At 37.1% G+C, this 13,862-nt stretch overlaps 1 protein-coding gene across 2 annotated transcripts in view; it reads left to right on the forward strand.

The window, feature by feature from the left end:
- The first annotated feature begins 376 nt into the window (after positions 1 to 376).
- TFRC (transferrin receptor) overlaps positions 377 to 13,862 on the forward strand; it is an 18,240-nt gene continuing 4,754 nt past the window's right edge. The window contains exons 1-14 of one of the 2 annotated variants that reach the window (XM_007465877.1): positions 385 to 435; positions 985 to 1,195; positions 1,708 to 1,918; positions 3,073 to 3,222; positions 3,395 to 3,503; positions 5,070 to 5,183; positions 6,820 to 6,918; positions 7,516 to 7,655; positions 9,143 to 9,300; positions 10,020 to 10,139; positions 11,282 to 11,367; positions 11,594 to 11,657; positions 12,839 to 12,906; positions 13,620 to 13,678. In XM_007465877.1, the coding sequence (XP_007465939.1) occupies positions 400 to 435; positions 985 to 1,195; positions 1,708 to 1,918; positions 3,073 to 3,222; positions 3,395 to 3,503; positions 5,070 to 5,183; positions 6,820 to 6,918; positions 7,516 to 7,655; positions 9,143 to 9,300; positions 10,020 to 10,139; positions 11,282 to 11,367; positions 11,594 to 11,657; positions 12,839 to 12,906; positions 13,620 to 13,678 (1,625 nt within the window). In that variant the 5' untranslated portion in view covers positions 385 to 399. Of the gene's footprint in view, positions 436 to 984; positions 1,196 to 1,707; positions 1,919 to 3,072; positions 3,223 to 3,394; positions 3,504 to 5,069; positions 5,184 to 6,819; positions 6,919 to 7,515; positions 7,656 to 9,142; positions 9,301 to 10,019; positions 10,140 to 11,281; positions 11,368 to 11,593; positions 11,658 to 12,838; positions 12,907 to 13,619; positions 13,679 to 13,862 lie in introns of both variants that reach the window. The other variant, XM_007465876.1, reaches the window with a different exon arrangement.

The raw sequence follows: 13,862 nt of genomic DNA on the forward strand, positions 1-13,862 counted from the left end.
TGGTTAAAGACCCTTTCTAGAAAGGTGATAATATATTTAAAAGGATAATATATTTAAAAGGATATACAGGGCTTCCCTGGTGGCGCAGTGGTTGAGAGTCCGCCTGCCGATGCAGGGGACACAGGTTCGTGCCCCGGTCTGGGAGGATCCCACGTGCCGCGGAGCGGCTGGGCCCGTGAGCCATGGCCGCTGAGCCTGCGCGTCCGGAGTCTGTGCTCCGCAATGGGAGAGGCCACAGCAGTGAGAGGCCCGCATACAGCAAAAAAAAAAAAAAAAAAAAAGGATATACAATAATCTAGTGTGGTAATGAAAACTCCTCACCAGTCTGATAGAATGGTATCTATCTCATTATATTAATTCTCTACTTTACTACTAGGCTCTTCTGTGTGGCAGCTCGCAATGATGGATCAAGCAAGATCAGCATTCTCTAACTTGGTAAGATTTTCAGTAAGAAAGATTTCTCTGTCACCAGTTTGCAAGAATACGAAGTATACAAGGATGGCTTTCACCCAGTAAGCAGGAAATAATACCCAAAGCTGTCATCAGGTGTTCATTTATATTCGAAGTGGTGGTCTTGAGGCGTAACTGATCTCACAAAGGAAGGGTATATTCAGTCTTGAGTAGAGCTAATTATGGAAAATCTTGTAAGAAGTTTCAGGGCAGAGAGACAATCAAGTAGATAAGATGAAGTAAAGAAAGCACTGGTCAAATTGTATACCAGTAGACATGCATAACAGAAACCCTGAATGAAAAGTCTGAATGAGATGAAGGCCAGTGTGTGATCCAGCCCTCGTCTGCCATTGACAGAACTGGGCACAGGGGAGAATGCTGATTTGAAGGGGGAACTTCTTTTTCCTTGAGAATGTATAGCAAGTCATAGTAATGGCCCAATAATATGTATAACACCTCACCAGACTCTCCCTATTCCCTTTCTTCTCCTTCATAATGCTATCTCTCTGTCCTTTTTTCTTCTTTAAATCTCAGTTTGGTGGAGAACCATTGTCATATACCCGGTTTAGTCTGGCTCGGCAAGTAGATGGCGATAACAGTCATGTGGAGATGAAACTAGCTGTAGATGAAGAAGAAAATGTTGACAATAACATGAGGGGTAACCACACCAATGTCACAAAACCAAAAAGGTTAAATGGATATATCTGCTATGGGACTATTGCTGTAATCGTCTTTTTCTTGATTGGTAAGAATGGCCATTCAAAACTTAAATGTTCCTTGTCACCAACTCTAGGAATTCTGTCCATCCAGCTCAGCAAACATTTATTTCGTACCTTTTTATGTGCCATTGTGCAAGGCACTAGGAATACAATGATGGCTAAGACTCTGTACCTGCCTTTGAGGTTAACCTGGTGGGAGAAGAGAGACAGATGAATCATTTCAGTGTAATGTGCAAATGTTATACTAGAAATATGCACAGGATATTTGTAGCATAGACCCTGGACCTGAGGATTCAAGGAAGGCTTCGGGGAAGAAAAGGTACCTTTACTTTGAAAAGGTAACTGTTTAAAATAAAATTATTATATAATAGATTGGTTTAAAATAGACAAAATGGAGATGCATTACTTACTTTCAAATGGCTTACAATTTGATTAAAACCAGTATTTTCAAGGGTTAGCTGAAAATATTAACAATTCTTATAGGAATAGGTTATAAATGAAATTCTATGCGCTCAGCTCTGAAACTTTTTATCCTTAGGATTTATGATTGGCTACTTGGGCTATTGTAAACGTGTAGAACCAAAAGCCGATTGTGAGAGACCGGCAGGAAGAGAGCCTTCGTGCACAGAGGAGACAGAACCTTTTGAAACGGAAGAGCAGCTCCCCGAAACACGTCGTATATTTTGGGCAGACCTCAAATCAATGTTGTCCAAGAGACTGGATGCCATAGATTTCACCAGTGCCATCAAGTAAGCTTGAGCTGCTTTACAAGTTCAACCTCAGTGCCTAAACAAATATTGATTATTGGGTGCAGTGGAACAAAACAAAGGTGATAGTCTGGAGGAAAAGGTTTATAGAATAGGCGAGACTTCCCATGTTCAGTTAGAGGGTAAAGAGTCAGTAAAGAACTCAAACTATGTTGTTAGGAAAAAATGTTAGAATTTCTGTGGGGACTCCCCTTTTTTTAAAGAAAATTCACAGGCTCTTGATCTTTTTGTCGTCTGGTTCTTTGTAGCCTGTTGCTTGCTGTCAGACTTTCTTCTGCTCCGATTTTCCGTCTCAACCCCTTATAAGTCATGCTGAGCCCTGCTACTATCCATAAAGGCATCGGTAGCCTTTTTCATCCTCTAGTTCAGGACTAACTTGACTGCCCAGCTTGATATGTCTCTAGTATTTCTTGATTTCTTCTGGTTCTCGCTCAATCTATACCCTAAGAAGTGTCCTTAAGGTTCCTGTCCTTAGATTTTTAAGGTCTTCTTTGGACACATATCTAACTCTGTATAAAGAACAAATCATCTTTTACCTTTTGTTAGTCCCCTATAATTTCAATGGTACAGTAATTCTTTTGGTCTTAACTTAGAAATCTTGGCATTTTTTACTTCATCTGGTGAATACTTCTGTGGATACTGTATATTAGGCATTATGGATAAAGTGAGGATAAGGTCTATCAAAAAAAGGATCATATAACTAATATGATGTGTATATTTACAAAGAGTCATGGGAAAGAAAGCGGAACGAAGAGGAGTTTTGCTTCCGGGGTATTTAGAATGCTTCAAAAGAGTGAAAATTGAAGCTGTACATCTTGAGTTCACCAGTAGCAATACTGTCTTTCATTTTGCTTACAGCAGATCTTCTGGAAGCTACTCATTTCCCCTAAAATTACCCTAAGCAGATACATCAGATAAAGAGGTTTTAACAAGTTTGAAGTCATAAATTCCCTAAAATATGGGCACACATTTTTTTTCTTCTAAGCTTGTCTCTATCTGGTTAATCCAGGATTTTGTGTCACAGTTAATTTATTTTTTTGACTTAATGCTTTTAAAACGATTTGCTTGATACTTGAGTTCAATGTTTATTTCAGGTTAAACTTTAGTTCATTTAACAGTGACGTTTTTTCCTCCAGGATGCTGAATGAAAATTCTTATGTCCCTCGTGAGGCTGGATCTCAAAAAGATGAAAGCCTTGCTTTTTACATTGAAAATCAGTTCCGTGAACTTAAACTCAGCAAAGCCTGGCATGATGAACATTTTGTTAAGATTCAGGTCAAAGGCAGGTACGTTGAAAGATGGTAACCTTATTTTATAAGTAGCTATTCTCAGGTGTGCTAATTATAGCGAAGACCTTCAAAATAAATAATGCAAGTCAAACGCTAAATGTATTAAATCCATTTAATTTGTTTCTAAGGAATGCCTTAGCTTCATTTTAACTTAATCTTTTTTTAGCAGTGCTCACAACTCGGTGACCATAGTGAGTAAGAGCGGCAACAGCAGTATGGCGTACCAGGTGGAGAATCCCGAGGGTTATGTGGCGTATAGTAAGGCTACGACAGTAACTGTGAGTAAGGCAAAACCGTGCGTGAGACATTTTTCCCTGTTGAATAGCTCAAAAACTCATTGTCTTTACTGTTCTTAGTATAAATTTACTTACAAAATGTAACTGACCTTGGGATATTTTTGTTTTCAACCCTCCTAAGCCACAGTTAAAATAAAATCCCAAGTCCTCATCTTGGTTAGCAAGGCCCTGAGTAATTCTCCTGCTCCTGTCTTTGCTCACTCTGCTGTGGCCACTCTAACCTCCCTGCTGTTCCTCAAACTCAAGCATGCTCCCACCTCACAGCCTTTATAGAAATTGCCTTTCCTTTTGCCTGGCCCACTCTTCCCTTAAATATTAGCATGGCTTCTCCCCTCACTCTGTGCATGTCTCTTCCCAGCATTACCTCCCTAGGGAAGTCTTTCTTGATTATCTGATCAAAAATGTCCTTCCTCTAATCACTTCTCCTTATCCTGCTTTATTTTTCTTCCTAGTACTTATAGCACCTGACTTTATTTACTTGTTTCCACACTAGAATGTAAACTACACGAAGGGCTAGGGGTTGGTTTCTTGTTCTGCTATGTCCCAGAGTCTTGGACAGTGCCTGACACATGGTAGTATTTACTGAATGAATTCATGTATCAGGTACCCCCTTATGTGGGGACAGATACAAATAACCGTCTCAGCTGGAGTCTAATCTTAGTTTGGTTCTTTAATGCTTGATCTTTTAAAATTTAGGCAAATATGGCCAAACTACTATAGAAATTAAAAAACAGCTAGACAGATCTATCTAGGTTTTTTAGGTTAAAAACCACATATTTATATGCTGGGGTCTATCTAAAAACTGCCTTCTGAGCCAAATGAAGTTTTAGGGTTGTTCTCTGCCTTCCTGCTTTACCTGTGCTGTATCACTTTCCCACAAGCCAGTGGTTTGGAGGCGGGTAGATTGTTCTGTTAAAGAACGTGGAGAGTTTTGGTTCACCTGTGAGCTTTCTATATTTAGATATTTGGTTGTTAATGTCAGTTTATAGCTGTACGTCTGAACTCTGATAGAGTTTAGGAGTATTATGATAACAGCTTATAAAAACATCTAAAAGTTGATCTATGCAAGTCATTTTATCATAAAACAATTTTCGGACAGATTTATTATCAGAACTTTTAGTTAATTCTTATGTCCTCAATTGTCTGGAGTTCAAGTGTGGGAACATTATGTAATTGGTACTGCCTTGGCTAGCCTACCATATTTATATTGATAGATGTCTCTTTGCTTAAGGATATCTTGTTATCCTTTCTCTTCCCCCCAAATGTCTGAAGCAATGTAAATTAATTGATGTAAATAATCAATGTTAATTAAAGGCATCATAAGATAATAAATGGCATGAATATAGGAGACCAGAAATCTTGACTTCACTCCTGTTAACCCTGACCAGTTTTGACTTTAGAACTCTCATATATTCTTTCCTGGCCTTGGCCTTCTTTTTTTTCTCTCTTGGTTTTCTCTCTTGGGTTTGACCTGTAAAATATTTGGTGGCAGACTCTGTCGCTGTTCTAATACCATAATGCTCATTGAATCTAATGTCTTTATTCTAGGGTAAACTGGTCCATGCTAATTTTGGCACTAAAAAAGACTTTGAGGATTTAAATATGCCTGTGAATGGATCTTTAGTGATTGTTAGAGCAGGGAAAATTACTTTTGCTGAAAAGGTGAGTATGAGTTATTAAATACATTGGTATCATAACATTCTTCAGCTAAATGGTATTGTTAATTTTCTTACATTCTGAAAACCATCTGTCTTACACTCTCATACCTGATAATATAATTTATTAAAGTACTCTACAAATCAAATAAGTTCCAGTTATCTAAAGTTATAGTATACTTCCAAAACTGGCATATCCACTTGGAGTATTTTGCAGTCATTGTCTTTCAATAAAAATGCAATAATCAGAAATGCTTAAGTGAAAGAAGTTTAAATTGTATCTATGTAACTGAGTTATATATAGAATATATTATATATATAAAATTCAGTTATAACTATGTTTTCTAAAAAGGAAAATTAAAAGTCACCTACACAGGGCTTAGAATGGAAAGACAGTGGTTGTTTTGGATGGGTTTTTATTATTTCTCTTATCTTTTGAACTCTCCTTAAGAGTTAGTTAAACTTTGCTGTGCAGCCACATTGAATTGTTTCTTTTTTACTTTTTAAATTGAGTTTAATCCACATACCATAAAATTCACTCTTTAAAATGTATAGTTCAGTTTTTAGTATATTCACAGGTTGTGCAACAATCACCGTGATCTAATTCCAGAATATTTTCATCGTCCCCTAAAGAAACCCCATACCCAGCAGCAGTCACTCCCCATTCCCCCCTCCTAGTCCCTGGCAATCACTAATCTACTCTCTGTTTCTATGGATTTGCCTCTTCTGGACATTTTATATGAAGGGACTCATACAATATTTTGCGTCTTTTTACTGGCTTCTTTTCACTTAGCATAATGTTTTCAAGGTTCATCCATGTTGTAGCATTAATCAGTACTTCATTCCTTTTTTTGGCTGAATAGAATTCTACTGTGCGGATATGCCACATTTTGCTTGGCTACTTGTCAATTGATGGACATTCGGGCTGTGTCCACTTTCTGGCTGTATTAATAATGTTACAATAAACATTCATTTACGTGCTTTTATGTGAACAGATATTTCTGATTCTCTTGTGTATCTACCTAGGAGTGGGATTGCTGGGTCATATGGTAACTCTGTTTAGCTTTTGGAGTATATAATATTTTTGAAATGATGACATTTTAGAAATGGAGGAGAGGTTAAGTTAGTGGTTGCCAGGAGTTGAGGGTGGAAGGAAGTGGGTGTGGATATCAAATGGCAATGGGAAGGATCTTTGTGGTATTAAAACTAATTGTTCAATATTTTGATTGTTTAGAACTTAATACACACAAACAGAAATGAGTACAAGTAAAACTGGGGAAATCTGAATAATATTGGTGGATTGTATTGTATCAATGTTAATATTCAGGCTGTTACATTATAGTTTTGCAAAGTTTGACTAATGGGAGAAACTGGGCAAAGTTTACAATGGATCTGTATTACTTCTTAAAAGTGCAAATGAATCTACAATTATCTCATTAAAAATTTCAGTTAAATTTTTTAAAAAAGAGTTAAATTTTAAGGCAAGTATTTTTTTCTAAACATATAAGCTATTTGAAACATTGGGAGTACTGACTGGTGTAGTCTGCTGTAACCCTTTGTCTTTCAGTATAAGTTCAGTATGTATTCTTCTAATTTTGGTTGATTAGATCTTCATTTTCTGAGCTTTACCTGTTTTTCTTTAGGCTGCAAATGCTGAAAGTTTAAATGCAATTGGTGTCTTGATATACATGGACCAGACTAAATTTCCCATTGTTAATGCAGATCTTCCAGTTTTTGGACATGTGAGTTTTTATTTCTTGAGTAAATGAGTTACTGGGTTCTCCAAATTGTTGCTGGATTCCATCTACATTAATAGAAAGAGAGGGCTTCCCTGGTGGCGCAGTGGTTGAGAATCCGCCTGCCGATGCAGGGGACGCGGGTTCGTGCCCCGGTCCGGGAGGATCCCACATACCGTGAAGCGGCTGGGCCTGTGAGCCATGGCCGCTGAGCCTGCACGTCCGGAGCCTGCGCTCCGCAGCGGGAGAGGCCACAACAGTGAGAGGCCCGCGTACCGCAAAAAAAAAAAAAATAGAAAGAGAACTGTGCCATCCTTAAATACTCTTTTTCCCTTGGAGAGTTTTAGCAGTAAGTGAGAAGATGAATTACATGAGTTTGAGACCTAATTATTACTTATTGCTAAAAGTACTTTATCAATAGTATCTTGAATTGAGAATTTGACATATGCCATATAAAAATAAGAGTCACATATTATAGAAACACTCAGACTTTCAAACTTTAAGGTGCTAAACCAAATTCAGCTTATAGCCCCATACTGAATTTGAATCTTATAGGGATTTCTTGAATAAATGCCTGAGCTAATTATTCTTTTGTTTTACTAGGCTCATCTGGGAACAGGTGACCCTTACACACCTGGATTCCCTTCTTTCAATCACACTCAGTTTCCACCATCTCAGTCATCAGGATTGCCTAACATACCTGTCCAAACAATTTCCAGAGCTGGTGCAGAAAAGCTATTTCAGTAAGTTCTTATTTGAAAACTGTAATGCAGGGTCAGGTTTTATGATTAGGGAGAAATAATAATAATTTGTTGATTTGATAAAATCTTAAAACAATTGGCTATAATTTTCCACATTTTGGACATTTTGGGGATGGTTAGCTGTTAACTTGGTGTAGATAAAAATGAAATTTTTCCTCCATAAAGTGATCTTAATAATAGACATTGGATTTATAAACTCAAGGAGTCCTTGTTCAATCCACCCAGTGAATTTCTTGTGTAATATTCCCGGCATAGCTTCTGCTTAAGTACTTCCTGTGGTAAAGCATTTTGTTACCTATGGCAACCCGTTCAATTATTGGAGATCTATAAGAATTTGTATTGAGCTGAAATCTTATTCCCTGGAACACTCGTTAGTTCTGGATTTTCTTTTTAAGCAACAGAATGATTCAAGTTTCCTTGTCTATAGATTGAATATCCTCAGTTCTCATGACAGTTTCCAGATGCTTTATAGTCATGATTAGTCCTTCTGGATATCTCCCTAGTGTATGAGTATCCCTCTTTAGAAATAGAACTCAGTCTGATTAGAGTACATGTCATTAATTTTTATCTTGATCTGGATATATTTCCCACCTGGTATTGGCATGGGATGTCAGTCTAGTTTCAAAACTCATGTGAGCATTTGCTATGTGACATAGAACAAGTCACTCTTAACCCCATTGATCATGTTTCTTTGACTTAATTGGATAGCTATAAAGTGTATTCTACTTAGTAGGGTTATTGGTATCGAAGAGCCATCTACATGTAAGGACTTTCAGATATCCTATATGGCTATTAATAATGCCGTTTAAGAGGTTTTTGTAATGGATGATTCTTTTTGACTAAAACCAAACTTAGAATCAGTTAATTCTTCCTACCATCTACAAGTCTTTCCTAACCTATGAAGCCAGCCCCTTATCTTCTTGTGTAGTCGGGAGTAATGATGTTTTGACATATTTATGTAAGTAAGCCGTTTTAGAGTAGTCAGTGTTTGGATAACACATGAGGAATCAGATATGGGAAGATATCTAACCTAACTACCAGCAGCATGAGAGTATTCTTTCTTAACTGAAATAAGAATGTATACTACCCTTGTTAGTGGAGAGTTAGGAAACAGGAGAATATATTAATGGACTTTTATGCATAAGAACTTCCTTCCGAGTCCATCTTGGAATCTATTTCAAATGTAAATTGTAGCTATGTCTCTGGCAGAAAAGCACACATCAGATGAGATAGGTAATACATTTTTTAGAAAACATTGGTTAAATTAGGAAGTAACTCATGATTTTCAAATGACCGCCTACAGATCAGAGTAAAACACAAATGTTTGGCCACTAGTGAATAATTTTGTATGTTCTATTTATGTGTCCTCTTAACCTAGAACTTTACTGGACAGTAGGAAGGACTGATTTTGTAAACTGGGGGGAGGTTAACAATAACTCAGAACTCGGATCTCTGTTTTCTACTTGTAGAAATATGGAAGGAGACTGTCCTCCTATTTGGGGAATAGACTCTTCATGTAAGCTGGTATCCTCACAGAACAAGAATGTGAAGCTCACTGTGAACAATGTGCTGAAAGAGATAAGAATTTTTAACATCTTTGGAGTTATTAAGGGCTTTGAAGAACCAGGTAAAGATCCTTGGGGGTTTTTCATTTGTTTTGTTTTCCTTACTCTTAAGGATGTGGCCAGAGGGAGGGAGTGCAGGAAGGCTGACTTGGCTTGGTTTCTTGAAATGCTAAATCTTACCTGTCCTAAAGCGAACTGTTCAGGTGTCAGTTTTAGTGGGAGGTAATAAGGCCCTAGGAAATTAACTTGTCAAAAACTGACCATTATGACTAGAAAATCTCTTGTAAGTTATTAAATAGACCAGAGGTAAGCAAATTTCTTCTTAAGGGGGCAAATAATAAACATGTTGCAGGCCATACAGTCTCCATTGCAACTCTTCAACTCTGCCATTGTAGCATAAAAATAGCCATGGACAATATGGGCATGCAGGCTGTAGTCTGCCAGTGTATCTGAATGCCATCAAATAATAATATTTGGTAAGGAAAGCCCTTGGACTTCAGTGCTTATTAGACAACTAGCACAAATAAGTAGTCAGTGAGTAACCTTATTGGTAATGTAGAAAAAAGAGTAGCAGTATGAATAAGGGAAAAGAGATCAGTATTGTCATGTGAATTTTTTAATCCCTAGAGTCCTAAGTCAGATCTGAAGGAAGGCTCTCTTACCCTTAATACATATACTACATTTTTAACCTTCTACTAACGTGCTTATTCTAGACTTCAATATTAGAAAACAGTTTAAAAGCTGATTGTATAATTTATCTTTTTTTTTTTTTTTTTTTAAGATCGCTATGTTATAGTAGGGGCCCAGAGGGATGCCTGGGGTCCTGGAGCTGCAAAGTCCAGTGTAGGAACAAGTCTCCTATTGAAACTTGCCCAGATACTTTCCGATATGGTCTTAAAAGGTAGAGTACAAACTTTGAGAACTTGAACATCTATGTACTGTATTTCTAAGTGTTATAATATGCTTTGCTCACTTTTGCCTATATTCTTATGGTTCACTTGTGTTAGACCCTGAATTCTTAAGTACAAAGCAGATTGTCTTTTGTTGTATCTGCCTTTGACTTTGAAACAGCTTTCTGTGCAGTGCCTTCATTGTACTGGGAATCATGAGTTTCTTTGAGATGCTGGAAAGCATTATATTGGGCCCTAAATTCTAAGTTTGACATATCCAGAATGATACAGCAAATCTAACATGGTCCCTAAGGAATCTATTTGAAAGCAAGCAGTGTCATACCTTTGCACTAATGTTCTATAGTTTTGTTATAAAATGATAATATATAACTTAAATATTTATAAATATAACATAGAATATGTATTTATATATTCGATTTATAAATATATAATATTATATAGTATATAATTTGTTTATGTAAGAAAGGCTTCCTTTCAAGCCTTTCTCCCATAGTACTTGCCACTCCTTTATACCCACCCACATGCAAACCCCCATCACATTCATGAATCATAGGGTAAGTTGCAGTGCTTAACTTTAATACAAAAGTACATTAATGCAGAAAAGTACATACCCAGGGGAGGGGGAGGGATGGAGGGTAGTGGCACATAAAACCCCCAAAGGAACTGTCATTAATGTAATTTCTCTGAAAACTCACTCTTTTCCTAAACTTAAATTTGTGAGTTTTAATTTTATTTCAAACAGTTGTTTTTAAAGTAATCTAGTGTTTTAAGTGACTTACCTCTAGGCAAATTGTTTTCAAAGAAGATACTTTGGCTGTGATTTCAAATATCTCTTGGTCTGGAAGTTATAAGGGACTCAAAGAATGGAGTGTAAAAGAGTGAGGCCTAGGAAGCTGGCCCCTACTATGTACTTAAGATCTTATTTTCAAATGATCTCCTATCCTGTTCTTTGCTATATTACTTTAAAATTTTATTTCTATTTCTTTTTTTGGTTCTTTCACCTGGGGCCTCAAAAGGAAAAGAAATATTTCTGAATCTGCAGTCTTGAATTAGGAGTTTCTGATTTCATCTTAAGTCAGTTACCTACCTATAACCTTTACCAAGACAAAACTAACTTTTTGTTGTCTTTTAGGTCAGTTTAAACCCAGCAGGAGCATTGTCTTTGCCAGCTGGAGTGGTGGAGACTTTGGAGCTATTGGTGCCACTGAATGGCTAGAGGTATTATCTATATATCATCCATACCCAGAATGGGCACTTGAACTTGTATTGTCTTAAGCTGTCCTCCAGAAACCATGCTCTTTTAAATGTGATTATATCATTTTTACCTTTGTATATTTAGTTTCAATAGAATCCAAACTTAAACAGAAATCCCTAATAATAGCTACTGTCTGTGATAATTAAGTTAATACATATTAGTACATTCGTATTTTTCCTTCTCTTCTAGGGATACCTTGCCTCCTTGCATTTAAAGGCTTTCACTTACATTAACCTGGATAAAGCTGTTCTTGGTAAGTATCCTTTCATTAGCCGTTTATAAATTTATAAACTACTTATAGAATAGTAGAAGAAAGCTTTCTAAAGCAGCACTTGTTATTTTTTACAATTTACATTGGATATAACCAGATCAAAAGATTAACTTAGTTTCCTTTTTCTTTTTTTTTTTTTTGCGGTACGCGGGCCTCTCACTGTTGTGGCCTCTCCCGTTTCGGAGCACAGGCTCCGGACGCGCAGGCTCAGCAGCCATGGCTTATGGGCCCAGCCGCTCCACGGCATGTGGGATCTTCCTGGACTGGGGCACGAACCCGTGTCCCCTGCATCGACAGGCAGACTCAACCACTGTGCCACCTGGGAAGCCCTAGCTTCCTTTTAAATAGTGGATTAAGTTATAGAATGGGTACAGACTGCCTTGTCTAGAGCAATGGTCTTAATGTGGTCCCAGATCAGCAGCATCAGGATCACCTGGGAACTGTTAGAAATGCAAAATTTCAGGCCCTACCCCAGACCTTTTGAATCAGAATCTGGAGCATAGTGTCCAGCAAACTGTTCTAACAAGTGCTTTAGGTGATTCAGTTGCACTAAAGTTTGAGAACCACTAGTTCTCTACTTTGGACCAGAAGGAACTAAACCATACCAATAGAATGGTATTATTTCTAGAGACTAATTCACAACTTGCTAGATTGTGGCATCATGGATAGAAATACAAGGTAATCAAACTTCTGAAAGAGTTCGGTGTTATTTAAAGTACAGATGTAGCTAGTGGATGAACTGGAGAGTAATGAAATGTCTCCTTTGGGAATAAAAAGGCGTTACAATTAAACTAAAATTTATTAGATTAGTCATTATTGCCATTTTACCTTTGCAGCAGAATGTACTGAATATAGCAAGCTTACTGTAGCTAATAGATGCCTGCCCTAACATGGGTGAACCAAAAAGGTACCAGAAAAACAAGTCATTAACATTAAATATGCAAACTCAAGGAGTAAGAGCTTCAGTTGAGTGAAATTAGGGTTATCAGTCACGAAAGAGCTTGACCCAACCATTTTTTTATCTACTTGATTAAGAGGATAGTTGTTGTATATGCCACTGATCTAGGTTATTGTCTTCCTGTTTGCCAAGTAGTTTTATAGAAGTAGCAGTGTGCAAATTGCTTGACTAAAGAAAGAGCAATGTTAAAACCATCTCTTTGCAGGTACCAGCAAGTTCAAAGTTTCTTCCAGCCCACTGTTGTATTCGCTTATTGAGAAGACGATGCAAGATGTGAGTGTATACCTACTTATGAAAGCGTAATGTAAATCAGACAAAAAATTAAGATGAAAAACATTGATATTTAAACTGTAGGTGCCCACAGAGGTTATCTATAGAGTCAGAATGTTATGGAAGGTTTAAATGAACTTGAACCATACCTGAGACTTAAATAAGAAGGCCAGATGAGATAGTCATTGAATAAAAACAGACATGTGAATGAGTGAGGAACAAAGTTTCCCTGATGGGATTAGAGACAATATATTGGAGTGACTGAAGCTGGAGAGAAATAAGGGTCAGGGAACTTGACCTTGATCCCATGGGAAACTAGGAATTGCTATAGGGTCTCCAACAGGGCAGTAATGTGCTTGCAGGTTAGGCTGGCAGTAGTATAGAACGTGCTGGAAGGAAGAAACCAGAAAGAAGATAGGCAGATCATAAAGACTAGAGAGGGCTTTTAAAACTGTGGTGAAGTCACCTTTAAAATGTTAAGAAGGAAAACTTTTTTTTTCTCACCATAACTAGAGGAACTAACAGCACAAGCCTAGTAGAAGTAACTTCAGAAATTGGGGATTGTTTTTTAACTGTCTTAAATTTTTTTCAAGAAGATATAATAAAAAATTTAATATTTTTAATAAATGTTTATAGAGAAAAATGTTAGTGACTAGCCTGAATGAATAAGTCCAGAAAGGTTCATTGTAATGATAAAATAATTCCTTATTTTACAGGTGAAACATCCAGTTACTGGGCTCTCTCTATATCGGGACAGCAACTGGATCAACAAAGTGTAAGTTGAGATAAGTGAATGAATAGCTAATAGAAAAGCAGAGTCACTCAGTAAGTAGCACCTACTGTGTTAGGTAGAGGTTTAAACATAACCTTGCAGTGAGTTAAAATTTACTTGGGGGTAGGGTACCGTTGCATGTAGCACAGTGTTTTTCTTTCGATAACTTTCTAAAAACACATTCCTG

Source organism: Lipotes vexillifer, unplaced genomic scaffold (assembly GCF_000442215.2).
Source record: "Lipotes vexillifer unplaced genomic scaffold, Lipotes_vexillifer_v1.1 scaffold853, whole genome shotgun sequence".
NCBI lineage: Eukaryota > Metazoa > Chordata > Mammalia > Artiodactyla > Lipotidae > Lipotes > Lipotes vexillifer.